Below are 17,446 nucleotides of genomic sequence, written 5' to 3'. Positions count from 1 at the left end.
CCATATTCAAGAAGTTTATTAACCCTTCTGGTGCTTCACAGGAATTTTTTGAATGTTTACACAAAAAATTTAATTCAGCTCCAATTTGTTTTATTTTACCAAGGGTAACAGGAGAAAATGGACCCCAAACATTGTTGTACAATTTGTCCTGAGTATGCCAATACCCCACATGTGGGGGTAAACCACTGTTTGGGCGCATGGCAGAGCTCGGAAGCGAAGGAGTGCCATTTGACTTTTCAATGCAAAATTGACTGGAATTGAGATGGGACGCCATGTTTCGTTTGGAGAGCCCCTGATGTGGCTAAACATTGAAACCCCCCACAAGTGACACCATTTTGGAAAGTAGACCCACTAAGGAACTTATCTAGAGGTGTGGTGAGCACTTTGACCCACCAAGTGCTTCACAGAAGTTTATAATGTAGAACCGTAAAAATAAAAAATCATATTTTTTCACAAAAATTATCTTTTCGCCCCCCAATTTTTTATTTTCCCAAGGGTAAGAGAAGAAATTGGACCCCAAAAGTTGTTGTACAATTTGTCCTGAGTACGCTGATAGCCCATATGTGGGGGTAAACCACTGTTTGGGCGGATGGGAGAGCTCGGAAGGGAAGGAGCGCCGTTTGACTTTTCAATGCAAAATTGACAGGAATTGAGATGGGACGCCATGTTGCGTTTGAAGAGCCACTGATGTGCCTAAACATTGAAACCCCCCACAAGTGACACCATTTTGGAAAGTAGACCCCCTAAGGAACTTATCTAGAGGTGTGGTGAGCACTTTGACCCACCAAGTGCTTCACAGAAGTTTATAATGTAGAACCGTAAAAATAAAAAATCATATTTTTTCACAAAAATTATCTTTTCGCCCCCAATTTTTTATTTTCCCAAGGGTAAGAGAAGAAATTGGACCCCAAAAGTTGTTGTACAATTTGTCCTGAGTACGCTGATACCCCATATGTGGGGGTAAACCACTGTTTGGGCGGATGGGAGAGCTCGGAAGGGAAGGAGCGCCGTTTGACTTTTCAAAGCAAAATTGACAGGAATTGAGATAGAACGCCATGTTGCGTTTGAAGAGCCACTGATGTGCCTAAACATTGAAACCCCCCACAAATGACACCATTTTGGAAAGTAGACCCCCTAAGGAACTTATCTAGAGGTGTGGTGAGCACTTTGACCCACCAAGTGCTTCACAGAAGTTTATAATGCAGAGCCGTAAAAATAAAACAAAATTTTTTTCCCACAAAAATTATTTTTTTTAGCCCCCAGTTTTGTATTTTCCTGAGGGTAACAGGAGAAATTGGACCCCAAAATTTGTTGCCCAATTTGTCCTGAGTGCGATGATACACAATATGTGGGGGAACCACTGTTTGGGCACATGGGAGGGCTCAGAAGGGAAGGAGTGCCATTTGAATGCAGACTTAGATGGAATGGTCTGCAGGTGTCACATTGCGTTTGCAGAGCCCCTAATGTACCTAAACAGTAGAAACCCCCCACAAGTGACACCATTTTGGAAAGTAGACCCCCTTAGGAACTTATCTAGATGTGTGCTGAGCGCTTTGACCCACCAAGGGCTTCACAGAAGTTTATAATGGAGAGCCGTAAAAATAAAACAAAAATTTTTTCCCACAAAAATTATTTTTTAGCCCCCAGTTTTGTATTTTCCCAAGGGTAACAGGAGAAATTCGACCGCACAATTTGTTGTCCAATTTGTCCTGAGTGCGCTGATACCCCATATGTGGGGGGGAACCACTGTTTGGGCGCATGGGAGGGCTCGGAAGGGAAGGAGCTCCATTTGGAATGAGGACTTAGATGGAATGGTCTGCAGGTGTCACATTGCATTTGCAGAGCCCCTAATGTACCTAAACAGTAGAAACCTCCCACAAGTGACACCATTTTGGAAACTAGACCCCCTAAGGAACTCATCTAGATGTGTTGTGATAGCTTTGAACCCCCAAGTATTTCACTACAGTTTGTAGCGCAGAGCCGTGAAAATTAAAAAAAAAAATCTTTCCCCCCAAAATTATTTTTTAGCCCCCAGTTTTGTATTTTCCCGAGGGTAAGAGGAGAAATTCGACCCCAAAAGTTGTTGTCCAATTTGTCCTGAGTACGCTGATACCCCGTATGTTGGGGGAAACCACCGTTTGAGCGCATGGCAGAGCTCGGAAGGGAAGGAGCGCCATTTGGAATGCAGACTTAGATGGAATGGTCTGCAGACGTCACATTGCGTTTGCAGAACCCCTAATGTACCTAAACAGTAGAAACCCCCCACAAGTGACCCCATATTGGAAACTAGACCCCCCAGGGAACTAATCTAGATGTGTTGTGAGAACTTTGAACCCCCAAGTGTTTCACTACAGTTTATAACGCAGAGCCGTGAAAATAAAAAATCCTTTTTTTTCCCACAAAAAATATGTTTTAGCCCCGAGTTTTGTATTTTCCCAAGGGTAACAGGAGAAATTGGACCCCAAAAGTTGTTGTCCTATTTGTCCTGAGTACGCTGATACCCCATATGTTGGGGTAAACCCCTGTTTGGGCACACGGGAGAGCTCGGAAAGGGAAGAAGCACTGTTTTACTTTTTCAACGCAGAATTGGCTGGAATTGAGATCGGACGCCATGTCGCGTTTGGAGAGCCCCTGATGTGCCTAAACAGTGGAAACCCCACAATTATAACTGAAACCCTAATCCAAACACATCCCTAACCCTAATCCCAACAGTAACCCTAACCACACCTCTAACCCAGACACACCCCTAACCCTAATCCCAACCCTATTCCCAACCGTAAATGTAATCTAAACCCTAACTGTAACTTTAGCCCCAACTCAAACTGTAGCCCTAGCCCTAACCCTAGCCCTAACCCTAGCCCTAACCCTAGCCCTAACCCTAACCCTAGCCCTAACCCTAGCCCTAACCCTAACCCTAGCCCTAACCCTAGCCCTAGCCCTAACCCTAGCCCTAACCCTAGCCCTAACCCTAACCCTAACCCTAGCCCTAACCCTAGCCCTAACCCTAGCCCTAACCCTAGCCCTAACCCTAGCCCTAACCCTAACCCTAGCCCTAGCCCTAACCCTAGCCCTAACCCTAGCCCTAACTCTAACCCTAGCCCTAATGGGAAAATGGAAATAAATACATTTTTTTAATTTTTCCCTAACTAAGGGGGTGATGAAGGGGGGTTTGATTTACTTTTATAGCGGGTTTTTTAGCGGATTTTTATGATTGGCAGCCGTCACACACTGAAAGACGCTTTTTATTGCAAAAAATATTTTTTGCGTTACCACATTTTGAGAGCTATAATTTTTCTATATTTTGGTCCACAGAGTCATGTGAGGTCTTGTTTTTTGCGGGACGAGTTGACGTTTTTATTGGTAACATTTTCGGGCACGTGACATTTTTTGATCGCTTTTTATTCCGATTTTTGTGAGGCAGAATGACCAAAAACCAGCTATTCATGAATTTCTTTTGGGGGAGGCGTTTATACCGTTCCGCGTTTGGTAAAATTGATAAAGCAGTTTTATTCTTCGGGTCAGTACGATTACAGCGACACCTCATTTATATCATTTTTTTATGTTTTGACGCTTTTATACGATAAAAACTATTTTATAGAAAAAATAATTATTTTGGCATCGCTTTATTCTCAGGACTATAACTTTTTAATTTTTTTGCTGATGATGCTGTATGGTGGCTCGTTTTTTGCGGGATAAGATGACGTTTTCAGCGGTACCATGGTTATTTATATCTGTCTTTTTGATCGCGTGTTATTCCACTTTTTGTTCGGCGGTATGATAATAAAGCGTTGTTTTTTGCCTCGTTTTTTTTTTTTTTTCTTACGGTGTTTACTGAAGGGGTTAACTAGTGGGCCAGTTTTATAGGTCGGGCCGTTACGGACGCGGCGATACTAAATATGTGTACTTTTATTGTTTTTTTTTTTTTATTTAGATAAAGAAATGTATTTATGGGAATAATATTTTTTTTTTTTTCATTATTTTGGAATATTTTTTTTTTTTTTTTTTTACACATTTGAAAATTTTTTTTTTTACTTTTTTACTTTGTCCCAGGGGGGTACATCACAGATCAGTGATCTGACAGTTTGCATAGCACTCTGTCAGATCACTGATCTGACTTACAGTGCTGCAGCCTTCACAGTGCCTGCTCTGAGCAGGCTCTGTGAAGCCACCTCCCTCCCTGCAGGACCCGGATCCGCGGCCATCTTGGATCCGGGGCTCGAGCAGGGAGGGAGGGAGGGAGGTAAGACCCTCGCAGACCCTCGATGGGCCTCTCCTAGAAGAAGGAGAAGGTAAGTCACAGCAATGCATAATTCAGCACTATGTGCTTCTCCAGGGAACCTGCTGCTCCAGCCAATTTGCATAGGCAGTACTTTTGATGGACAGGTGTGCCTCCTCTTCCGTCAGACTGTGTTTTGATTATAAAAAAATAGCAAGAAAAGCTATAATTTGCCACGATTCATCAGAACATGGAGAAAGATAATCACTGAGCAGCCATGCTAGTAAGAGGGTCAGAAGGCTACCTCATTGCCGAGAGACCACCAGCTGGAAGAATCTGCAGGCTCCATCACCCACAATATCCCACATCCCACCCACATAGCCCCCCATCTGAACCAGGCAAGAATTATATAAATATAACATACAGTAGAACAGATGACAGATGCCGGGGGCACCATCTTTTAGGCTGCCTATCAATGAATTGTTTGATCAAGTCAACTTGTGGTACTAATAAATATTGCAAAAAAATAAGATTTTTTCAGTATACAGTCTTTTACGCTCATAAAAAAACCCAGAAGACACATATCTTATGTGTATTGCCATGTATGTAACAGCCAGTACAATAAAAATATATTATTATCCAACCAGGTGAATATCGCACAAAAAAATCCAAAGACTATGTCTTACTTGCCATTTTTGTTCTTCCTCACATACAATGAATATCACTTATCAACAGTGAAATTGCAACACCAAGTCATCAAATTATGAAAATCACAGGACCAATTGACATGATAATGATGACAAAAATGGAAACAACATCTTAAAAACATCACAATTTATTCAGCATCAAGTGTGATGCTATGCACAAAAATGCACGCACTAACACGCCTCATCTGCTATCAGTGAGGTTATTCATGGTTTTCTAAGGAATGTTCTGCCACACTGAATGCATTTGGGCAAATCATCAAGATCCATGTGGACTGGCATTGTCATGTTGAAAATGACTCCTGGGACACTGAAGAAATAGTTGTACCATTGGTTCCATGACCAAATCAATGTAAAGGCAATTTGTTAGTTTTTCTGGAATGAAGACTAAAGAGATTCGGCTACTGTACATTATGCCTCCCAACACCATAATCTCAGGAGTAAGACTGATGTGACATTCCCTCCAGAAGACCTCTTTATAGCATTGGACTCATCAGATTTGAAGAATGGTGTGTAGGGATCTATTTTTGCAGTCCAAGTGAAATTACTGTAAATATCATGTAAAAAGACTCTCAGTATATTCTACAAAAGAATACATTTTTCTTAAATGATTTTTTTCTGTGTGTGCAAAAGCAAGAAAATATAACAAAAGACAATATAAATTCTATATCATTTTAATCCACTCATACGATGAAACTATATATTTATCAAGAGAAAGCCAAAAAAAAGAGTTAACTGTATAATACGTGTAAATCTTGACAAGCCACCATGGTAATCGAGTCACTGAAGAGAGTGTTTCCCAAACTCTGGCCCTCAGGGCCCCCAACAAATTATGTTTTCAGGATCTCCTTAGTATTGTCCAGGAATGAGAGAATCTGTTCCAATTTCTGATACTTTGATGATAATTCAATCACCAGTGCAATACAATGGGAATCAGCATACATGACATGTTGGGGACACTGAGGACCAGAGTTGGGGAAATACTGCTGTAGAGGATGCACTGGTTGCTTATTAGTTATTTGACATTTCGGTGGTTGTATCAATGAACATAAGGGTCATGGGAAAACTGTCTGAAATTAAATTGGCACCGTGCTTGCAAAACACAAAATAATGCTACATAAAGCATGTCTAATAATTACCTGAAAACCAGTCAGGATTCCCTTGCAGATGTCTGTTCCACTAATGGTCGCAGTTGGAAGAAGAGATTTTAGATGTTTTCGTTGGACATCGCTGGTTATTTTCACCAATGGTGATACTTCATATGCATCAGTTGAGAATGTGACAATTCCAACGGAGGATCCAGTTTCAATTATCTGAGTGATGAAAACATCTGCAGCTTGATAGAGTCTCTGGAGCCGAAATTCCTGTATGTGTAAAATAATGAAGAGTCACTTTTTAAAAGTTTTTATTTAGTTAACCGAAATAATTGATAATATGTTCTTACCAGGCAAGAGACAAAAACCAAAGACAGAAACATAATGATTGAATACCCTGCAGTAAAGAAATAAATAGCATAGTGTATGAAAATAATATAGGGTTTACTGCTTTATTTTCTGCAGGAAATTTAATCATTATATTTCTGTCTTTGCTTTTTTTCTGTTCAGCGGCCAGTGTCAACGTTCGTTTACACGCTGCATGTACACCATTTTATATCCCAGTCAATACTTTGGTTTTTTTTTCAGGCATGAGACAAGTCATAGGCAGATTAGTGACTTGAATACAACATCCTCCCTTTTGACAGTAACTGACAGGCCCCGATTTAGGGGTGGGCCCAAGGGCCCGGGCCCTGGGCCACCCACCAAGCAGGGGCCTCCCACCAATATAGGGATAAATATCTCAAAACACGTAAAATACACAACTCTTTGCTGTGAACCATTTCTAATGATAAGGGACATTTAACAAAAAGAGAAACTATTGAAAGTGTAGGGACCTGGCTGCGGTCCTACATCTCAGTGGCTGGCGCAGAGCGGCAGAGTCATGGCACCTGACCTGCGTCAGCATCCACTGACCTGGCTAGCCTAGCCAGACTTCTTTAGTGCCCTCCCTGTACCTAATGCTTAGCTTATGGCATGCGGCAGCATTCTCCAATCCCAATAGAAGCTTCTAGGCGCTACCTATTCAGCTATATGATCGCTCCCTCGGATTAGATCAGATGAGAGTTTGTTCAGCTACCTTCGAGGAAGGAGGCAGAGCCACGATGTCGGCGTGAGAAGAGGATTCTCCACCGCGGAGCGCGGCAGGACTTTACTCTGGATCTTCAGTCACTGAAGATCCAGAAGTGAAGTGGTTCAGTCTTCACCGTGTCGCGGTGGGTGAGTATGATCACCCTGAAATTATGTCTTATATTCTAGGTCCTTCAAAGTAGCCACCTTTTGCTTTGATGACTGCTTTGCACACTCTTGGCATCCTCTTGATGAGATTCAAGAGGTAGTCAGCGGGAATGGTTTTCACTTCACAGGTGTGCCCTGTCAGGTTTAATAAGTGGGACTTCTTGCCTTATAAATGGGGTTGGGACAATCACTGGTGTTGTGCAGATGTCTGATGGATACACAGCTGATAGTCCTGAATAGACTGTTAGAATTTGTATTATGGCAAGATAAAAGCAGCTAAGTAAAGAAAAACGAGTGGCCATCATTACTTTAAGAAATGAAGGTCAGTCAGTCAGAAAAATTGAGAAAACTTTGAAAGTGTCCCCAAGTGCAGTGGCAAAAACCATCAAGCACTACAAAGAAACTGGCTCACATGAGGACCGCCCCAGGAAAGGAAGACCAAGAGTCACCTCTGCTTCTGAGGATAAGTTTATCCGAGTCACCAGCCTCAGAAATCGCAGGTTAACAGCAGCTCAGATTAGAGACCAGGTCAATGCCACACAGAGTTCTAGCAGCAGACACATCTCTACAACAACTGTTAAGAGGAGACTTTGTGCAGCAGGCCTTCATGGTAAAATAGCTGCTAGGAAACCACTGCTAAGGACAGGCAACAAGCAGAAGAGATTTGTTCGAGCTAAGGAACACAAGGAATGGACATTAGACCAGTGGAAATCTGTGCTTTGGTCTGATGAGTCCAAATTTGAGATCTTTGGTTCCAACCACCGTGTCTTTGTGCGATGCAGAAAAGGTGAACGGATGGACTCTACATGCCTGGTTCCCAGCGTGAAGCATGGAGGAGGAGGTGTGATGGTGTGGGGGTGCTTTGCTGGTGACACTGTTGGGGATTTATTCAAAATTGAAGGCATACTGAACCAGCATGGCTATCACAGCATCTTGCAGCAGCATGCTATTCCATCCGGTGTGCGCTTAGTTGGACCATCATTTATTTTTCAACAGGACAATGACCCCAAACACACCTCCAGGCTGTGCAAAGGCTATTTGACCAAGAAGGGGAGTGATGGGGTGCTACGCCAGATGACTTGGCCTCCACAGTCACCAGACCTGAACCCAATCAAGATGGTTTGGGGTGAGCTGGACCGCAAAGTGAAGGAAAAAGGGCCAACAAGTGCTAAGCATCTCTGGGAACTCCTTCTAGATTGTTGGAAGACCATTCCCAATGACTACCTCTTAATGCTCATCAAGAGAATGCCAAGAGTGTACAAAGCAGTCATCAAAGCAAAAGGTGGCTACTTTGAAGAACCTAGAATATAAGACATAATTTCAGTTGTTTCACACTTTTTTGAAAATATATAATTCCACATGTGTTAATTCATAGTTTTGATGCCTTCAGTGTGAATGCACAATTTTCATAGTCATGAAAATACAGAAAAATGTTTAAATGAAAAGGTGTGTCCAAACTTTTGGTCTGTAGTGTATACAGCCCAGCAGAAGCCCCTCATATATATACAGCCCAGCAGACGTCCCTCATATATATAATTATCTATATATATAATTGTCTAAGGGTTTTTCCGTCTGTCTGTCTGTCTGTCCTGGAAATCCCGGCTCTCTGATTGGTCGAGGCCGCCAGGCCTCGACCAATCAGAGGCCGGCACAGCATCGACGTAGAAATCCCGCGTCTCTGATTGGTCGAGGCCGCCAGGCCTCGACCAATCAGCAACGGGCACAGCGACGATGATGTCATAAAGGACGTAGACATCCCGCGTCTCTGATTGGTCGAGGCCGCCATGCCTCGACCATTCAGCAACGGGCACAGCGACGATGATGACATAAAGGACGTAGACATCCCGCGTCTCTGATTGGTCGAGGCCGCCATGCCTCGACCATTCAGCAACGGGCACAGCGACGATGATGACATAAAGGATGTAGACATCCCGCGTCTCTGATTGGTCGAGGCCGCCAGGCCTCGACCAATCAGCAACGGGCACAGCGACGATGATGTCATAATGGTTGCCATGGCGACGATGATGTCATAAAGGTTGCCTCGACCAATCAGCAACGGCCACAGTCTGCCGCGAATTCTGGAATCATCATTGTCCATATATTACAGGGACATGCATATTCTAGAATACCCGATGCGTTAGAATCGGGCCACAATCTAGTATATATATAATTGTCTAAGGGTTTTTCCGTCTGTCTGTCTGTCTGTCTTTCTGTCTGTCTGTCTGTCTGTCCTGGAAATCCCGGCTCTCTGATTGGTCGAGGCCGCCAGGCCTCGACCAATCAGCAACGGGCACAGCGACGATGATGTCATAAAGGACGCTGATTGGTCGAGGCAACCTTTATGACATCATCGTCGCCATGGCAACCATTATATATATATATCTATATATATAATTGCCTAAGGGTTTTTCCGTCTGTCTGTCTTTCTGTCTGTCTGTCTGTCTGTCTTTCTGTCTGTCTGTCTGTCCTGGAAATCCCGCGTCTCTGATTGGTCGAGGCCGCCAGGCCTCGACCAATCAGAGACCGGCACAGCATCGACGTAGAAATCCGCGTCTCTGATTGGTCGAGGCCGCTAGGCCTCGACCAATCAGCAACGGGCACAGCGACGATGATGTCATAAAGGACGTAGACATCTCACGTTTCTGATTCAGCGACGGGCACAGTATCGACGTAGATGTCATAATGGTTGCCATGGCGACGATGATGTCATAAAGGTTGCCTCGACCAATCAGCGACGGGCACAGTCTGCCGCGAATTCTGGAATCATCATTGTCCATATACTACGGGCACATGCATATTCTAGAATACCCGATGCGTTAGAATCGGGCCACAATCTAGTATATATATATAGATACAGCCCAGCAGAAGCCCCTCATCATATATATATAGAGCCCAGCAAAAGCCCCTCATATATACAGCCCAGCAGAAGCCCCTCATATATATACAGCCCAGCAGAAGCCCCTCATACATATTCAGCCCAGCAGAAGCCTCTCATACATATACAGCCCAGCAGAAGCCTCTCACACATATACAGCCCAGCAGAAGCCTCTCATACATATACAGCCCATCAGAAGCCGCTCATATATATACAGCCCAGCAGAAGCCCCTCATTCATATAGAGCCCAGCAGAAGCCTCTCATACATATTCAGCCCAGCAGAAGCCTCTCATACATATACAGCCCAGCAGAAACCCCTCATATATATACAGCCCAGCAGAAGCCTCTCATACATATTTAGCCCAGCAGAAGCCTCTCATACATATACAACCCAGAAGAAGCCCCTCATATATATACAGCCCAGCAGAAGCCTCTCATACATATTCAGCCCAGCAGAAGCCTCTCATACATATACAGCCCAGCAGAAGCCTCTGACATATAGAGCCCAGCAGAAGCCTCTCATACATATACAGCCCAGCAGAAGCCCCTCATATACAGTATACACAGCCCAGCAGAAGCCCCTCACAAATATACAGCCCAGCAGAAGCCTCTCATACATATTCAGCCCAGCAGAAGCCTCTCATACATATACAGACCAGCAGAAGCCTCTGACATATAGAGCCCAGCAGAAGCCTCTCATACATATACAGCCCAGCAGAAGCACCTCATATACAGTATATACAGACCAGCAGAAGCCTCTCATATATATTCAGCCCAGCAGAAGCCTCTCATACATACACAGCCCAGCAGAAACCTCTGACATATAGAGCCCAGCAGAAGCCTCTCGTACATATACAACCCAGCAGAAGCCCCTCATATACAGTATATACAGCCCAGCAGAAGCCTCTCATATATATACAGCCCAGCAGAAGCCTCTCATACTTACACAGCCCAGCAGAAACCTCTGACATATACAGCCCAGCAGAAGCCCCTCATATACAGTATATACAGCCCAGCAGAAGCCCCTCATATATATACAGCCCAGCAGAAGCCTCTGACATATAGAGCCCAGCAGAAGCCTCTCATACATATAGAGCCCAGCAGAAGCCTCTGACATATAGAGCCCAGCAGAAGCCTCTGACATATAGAGCCCAGCAGCAGTCTTTGATATAGACAGCCCAAATTTCTACAATATACATACATACATATGTACATATTTTAATCGTTAACGCCCTTTCAGGACTTCAAGGGTTGACAAGGTCAGATATACTGCGTGAATTGGACTTTAGTGACATCGTTAGTGATTTTGCAGCACACAAATCAAGGAAAGTGCCCGGATTGTAAAAAATGAATGATTTTACTTGAATTACTCTGCGTAAATGATTTTTGTAAATAAACTTGCGTTCGATTCATTTTGTGTTTTTGCATTACATATTGCAGCACCTTGAAAAATGGGCCTCCCTCCAAAATGGACCCTGGGCCACCCACCTCTTAAATCCGGCCCTGGTAACTGACACACATTATATTGGGGTCCTGAGTGTTGACACAGTATATGGAGGTACTTTGTGGCTGAAGCATTCTACCTGTAGTACTTTCTTGCTGTTGGAGCACTTTATATATGGGATATATTCTGGCTGAGAACTTTATGTGGAGGACTTTTTTTTTGCTAGAGCACTGTACAAAGTATAATAATGAGAGCATCAATGTGAGATGCAGCACTGATGTTTGTATGGACAGTCAGATATTCTCCTGAACAAGATCTCTGACTAGATGGTTCCTATTATTATTATTAATGTATGTTCATAATTTGCAGATTTGTTGTAAAAATCTGATTGGATCTTCAAAGAAATCCATGCATATGTTGCAGAAACAGCCGCATTGTGAACTATGGAGTGTTTTTAAGTCACAGAATTTTTGCACCAATTCTGCTGCATGTGAAAATGCCTTTATGATTTTACTAATTACTATTGTATGATCTAAATATTACATACAACGGTATTGATAACTTACAGCGTCCATACTTCCAGAGACATCCAGTACAAGAGTGACCACCCTGTCTCTTTTCTGAATAAGTGTGAAAGTAGGGGCAGGAATATTGGTGCTGGTCATCGGAGGAGTGGACGCCATGTCAGTAGAGTTCATTATGACTTCCCATGTACTGAGAGAGTTACACATTTTATTCTGTAGAGTTGGAGCTTCAATGTTATGGTTACTGGAATCGCAGAATTCAGTTACCTGAAAAGAGAAATATGTAAATTAAACATTGAATATGTTCTGTTTTGTACTTTATATTTTGCTTTTAACATTTGTGTTTTTTTATTTATTTGCTTCTGAAATACAAAACTAAGCAACATTCAAAATAGTCTTCATTAGAAATGTCCTACCACTTTGCTGTAAATTCATTCACTTAGCTAGCTGGTCTGAAAAATCTTATATAAACCTGCCAAAGTTCTGCCCCTGACTTAGATATCTCTCTTTTCTTTCCCTCTTTTCTCTCAGCATTGGAGATAGCAGTGTGGAGAGGATTTACGTAGATCAGAGCGTGGAGAGGGAGGAAGCATCTACATTCTCTAGGAGGGCAAAGGAAACATGCTGCAGAAAGAAAACCACAGAATGGGAAATCATTACAGGAATGAAGCTGCGCTGATATGTGAGAGCTAGTGAAGGAAGCAACACGCTGTAAACACAGAACTTACATACAGCACTTATTACCAGTACGAAATCACACATGAGAAAATTTAAAAACTAGGAGCAGGTTGCAAACTCTCTATCAGGGAGTCTGAAAAAAAATTAAGAAATTATAATTACAGACATAATATTAGTGAAATTTTCTAACTAAAGACACTGCTAGCGTGTATAAAAAACACAAATATTTTTCCTCCATTTCTACCTAAGCCTGTGCCGCTAAAACTTCCTATGCTGCTTCAACTCATAGAATTCTTGGCATTTTTTGTGGGGGATTTCACCCATGTTGATGAGTGTTCACCTGACAAAAATGCAGTGTTCTGATAGCTATACTATACCTGTAATGTTTGAAGTACCTGATCGATCAATTAACCAGTGCAGATTTTTATCGACCATAATAATAAAAAGTAATAACTTTTCAACATACAAGAAAAAAGAGAAATAACATTTATTTTTAAAAACTTGGAATACACATTTAAGTTTAGGCAATAACATAAGATAAAAGTGAGGTACTTGTGTTATATTCTTGCATATATTCATTTAGGAGGTTTTCTTTAAAGGGAACCTGTCAGAAGGATCAACCCTCCTAAGCCGCCTATAAGCAGGTCATAAAAAGTTAAAGAAAATGACACCATGATATCTGCGATCTGATGCCAGGCACATATGTCCCTCAGAATCTACCTCCAGAGCTTATTTTACATTAAAGGGTTCACTGCCAATGTAAGCTATGTAATGACTGCCCTCACCAAAGTGCTGAGTGTGAATATAACTAATACAGTATAGCAGAGCTGATCTTTGTCTGATTACAAACACATCTGCAGCTGCAACTCTCGGCTCATAGTGCTGTTGCAGCGCCCCAGAGTGATGGTCGTTGCAGTAATGTTATTCTTCCACCAGGGGGATTGATGTTACGTCTGAAGGCAATGAAGGAGATCTTCTGTCCAGGTATCACAACCACAAAACACACTTCACACTCCAGTCCGTCAGGGGGAGCTAAGCTTCTATCTATTAGGGCACTCCTCACATATAGGTAAAACTGGTGGTCAGGACAGAGAGTTGGTCAGAACCCGACGGAGTTTGGCAGAAGCTGGTTGGAGTGGGTTCCATCCAGTTCCAGACTGCGGTTTGTGGTAGACAAGGGTACACGGAGCTGCGCCTGCCCCACGTGCGGCAGTATCCAAGGAAGAGACATTGAAAGGAATTGTGTTGCAGTGAGTGAAAAACAAAGTCATAGCAAAAGGAGAGGAACATCAGGGGGAGACCAGCTAGAAGCAGACTGCCTCCTTCTGAAGCGCTGGCTGCCCGACCATATTCCCAGGAGGCACGGTGGCAACTTGTGGGGGCCGGGGCGTCTCTAGGGTCCCTATAAAAAGCCTCAGGCCAATAGTCATACGGGTTTTGTCCTATCCGTCAGGGGGACAGAGAGGAAGAGACTTAACATCTACAATAGTTGTGAGGACCTTACCGAGTTTCTCAGCAGGGAGGTACTACAACGCCCAGGCGCTAGAGGAAGGCTATTGAATTCCACCTGGATAAGGGGACTCTGGATTTGCCTTCAGACCGGCCGGACTCTGCCTGCCCTGTGGTCCCTTCCCTGGACTGTGAATGCTGAAGCCTTCAGTAAAGGTAAAGAGACTGCAACCTTGTGTCCTCGTTATTCACTGCACATTACATCATCCATCATCCACCATCTACACCTCTGGGAAGCCCTGGGGAAACACTTCACCTGTGGGAAGGTACACCATCTGGCTGCCATAACATCACCCCAGCGGACCCCTAAGCAGCGTTGGTCACCCTGACCGAATACCACAGGTGGCGTCACGAACATTAGAAAGACCTTTCCCCATTTTATCAACGGACCTCCCGAGGGCCACGGACCGGGTCAGCCACCGTGACATCCCTGACAAAAACCGAAGGGCCTAGTACCGAGTAACCCCCTAGCCCTTGGGGGCGCTCCACTGTCAGCTGATAGAGTTCTGTCAGCTCAGCTGTACTTCCCACCCCCTATACTGGCGATGGAAGTTGAGAAAGTGTTAGTTGATGTGTCAGCAGAAGAGATAACAGCACTGTGATGGGAGAGCTGCAGCTGTACCTGGGTGTGTCTTACTCACCTTTCACGGATCCAGGCTTTACTTCCCTCACCCTGGTCCACTAAACTCTGTTGTGCCCCACGTCGGGCATTGCAAACTGCCTAGCGTTAATCCATTTAATCAGCTGTCTAGGCCAATATAAGGCTCAACAAGACAGACACTTGTGTTAAGACTTTAGTGTTCCTGAGTTCTGTCTGCCTGCAGCCTCCAGTTCCTCATTTACCAGTGCTTTGTCTGCCTGCGGCTTCCAGTACCTCTTCTATCTGACTGCTGTTTCCTGGACGTCTCCGGTCTGTTGCCGGTCTTCCAGGACCTCTGCTACAAGTCTGCCAGTGGTTTCAAGGACTTCTCCTGCACACTTGCAGCTTCCAAGACCTCTACTACCTGTTCCCGGTCTTTTAGGACCTCTACTACGTGTCTGGCTGTGGCTTCTAGGACGTCTTCTGTCCACTTAAGGCTTCCAGGAACTCTGCTATCTGTCTGAAATTTCTAGGACCTCTGTTACCTGTCTGCAGTCTCCAAAACCTCTGCTATCTGTTTCCCGCATGCCTCAGCTGCTTACTGCACCAACGACTGACAAGCTCTGGAGGCAGATTCTCAGGGAGATCTGTGTCTGGCCCAGTGCAGCTCATTTACATATTAACCCTCCGTCACATACAACTGATCTGACAGGCGCTTCTCTTTTACTTTCATTTCTCCTTCCTCACCAGATTGTGAGGAAACCCCCTCCCTCCAGGTAGTCTCCTGTCTCTTGAAGGTCTGTGAAACCTGATATCACAGTTGGATTTCAGAGCTTCAGGGGAGAGGATATAGCTGCACAGATCTCTCAGGCTCATTGTATGTGAATACGTCACATTCCGTAAGGTTGGTATTTTATGTTTTTATTCATCACAATAGTTTATTTAGCTTGTTTTATGAATGTATAGCACAAAATGTGAGGATATTTCATAGAAAAAAGGGAGATTTTATAAAAGAAAGTGTGCTGCTCAGGCATATACAGTAGTTCCCTAACATATTCCTTCTCTTGCTTCAGATTATCTGCTGAAATGGAGAGGAAAATGTACAATTTATCCAAACAACTTGATGTTGAGGAAGTAACAAACATGCTGTTAGATGATAGAGACCTCACACTTCATGATGATGCTGCCATCGATCCTGGGACTGGGGCAGAAAAAAACCCGGAGATAATTACATTTTACAATGCCACCAAAGGGGGTGTGGATACAGCAGATCAGATGTGCTCCACTTTCAACGTCAGCAGAAACATCAAACGCTGGCCAATGGTCATATTTTTTGCTATGTTGAATTTGGGTGGTATAAATTCACAAGTAATTTATCTTGAAAACAAGCTTGAACCACTCCGTAGACGATTGTATCTGAAAAAATTGGCCCATGAACTAGTACTTGGAGAGCTACGCAGGAGAAGCGTGAAAACAATCGGTATCCCCTCTCGCCTTCAAGTTCAGCTCAAAAGGTTCCGCCCAGAAGATGATGGTGAAAAGTCACCATCTGCACCACCTCACAAAAGAAGGAGATGCACCACCTGCCAAACGGAAAGCGGAACCAGAAGGCTTTCAAATTATGAATGTCTCAAATGTCATAAAGCAATTTGCCTGACACATGCAAAAATGGTGTGTAATTCTTGCTATTTGCTCTGCAAGTGTGACTTTTCTGGGGAAACCTCAGCATCTACTTCTGATTGAATATGTTTTTAATAGTACTTAAGGTACCTTAAAATTAAGTTTGTGTTCAAAAATTTTCTTTGTACATTTTTTTGAGAGAGTCGAACTGGGGACTATTTGGCGGGAGTTTTGAAAAGTTTGTATTTCATAGTTATTAGTTTTATGTTAAGTAAATGTTTTTTTTTGCAACTGATTATGTGTAGTCTCTTTTATTACATCCCTATGAAGGTCACTGATCACTTTTAGAGCACTGAAATTGCAAACATTAGATATTATAGGTATTTTTCCAGCAGGCGCCTGACAGGCACATTGTATGTGAACTCGTTAGTCCGAATATTGTATGTGACAGAGGGTTAAGAATAAAGTGAATTTCTATTTCATTTACTATTCGATTTTCTTTGATCTGCATTGCCACATATATGGCTTCGGAGTAGGGATTAGCGAATCCTAAATTACCTAACTGTAACCATACCGGACTCCGAACATGGACTTCTTACTATTAGTGATGAGCGAGTGTACTTGTTGCTCGGGTTTTCCCGAGCACGCTCTGGTGGTCTCCGAGTATTTGTAAGTGTTCGGAGATTTAGTTTTCATTGCCGCAGCTGAATGATTTACAGCGGTTAGCCAGGCTGAGTACATGTGGGGGTTGCCTGGTTGCTAGGGAATCTCCACATGTATTCAAGCTGGCTAGTAGCTGTAAATCATTTAGCTGCTGCAATGAAAATTAAATCTCCGAGCACTTACAAATACTCGGAGATCACCCGAGCATGCTTGGGAAAACCCGAGCAACAAGTATACTCGCTCATCACTACTTACTATAAGTCCTGTTTACTGTTTAGGTTCGGCATACTAATAAAGCTTGT

General features: G+C 43.4%; 1 protein-coding gene across 1 annotated transcript in view; it reads right to left on the bottom strand.

Moving 5' to 3' along the window:
• The window catches only part of LOC138648040 (calcium-activated chloride channel regulator 1-like), a 53,908-nt gene that overhangs the window by 16,608 nt on the left and 19,854 nt on the right, over positions 1-17,446 (bottom strand). The window contains exons 6-7 of the mRNA XM_069737512.1: positions 12,137-12,361; positions 6,060-6,284 (exon numbers count right to left, since the gene is read on the bottom strand). Of these exons, the coding sequence (XP_069593613.1) occupies positions 6,060-6,284; positions 12,137-12,361 (450 nt within the window). The remainder of the gene's footprint in view (positions 1-6,059; positions 6,285-12,136; positions 12,362-17,446) is intronic.

The sequence above is a fragment of the Ranitomeya imitator genome, chromosome 8 (genome assembly GCF_032444005.1).
Source record: "Ranitomeya imitator isolate aRanImi1 chromosome 8, aRanImi1.pri, whole genome shotgun sequence".
NCBI lineage: Eukaryota > Metazoa > Chordata > Amphibia > Anura > Dendrobatidae > Ranitomeya > Ranitomeya imitator.
The sequence above is the reverse complement of the archived record's forward strand: the minus strand, read 5'-3'. Positions and strand labels throughout refer to the sequence as shown.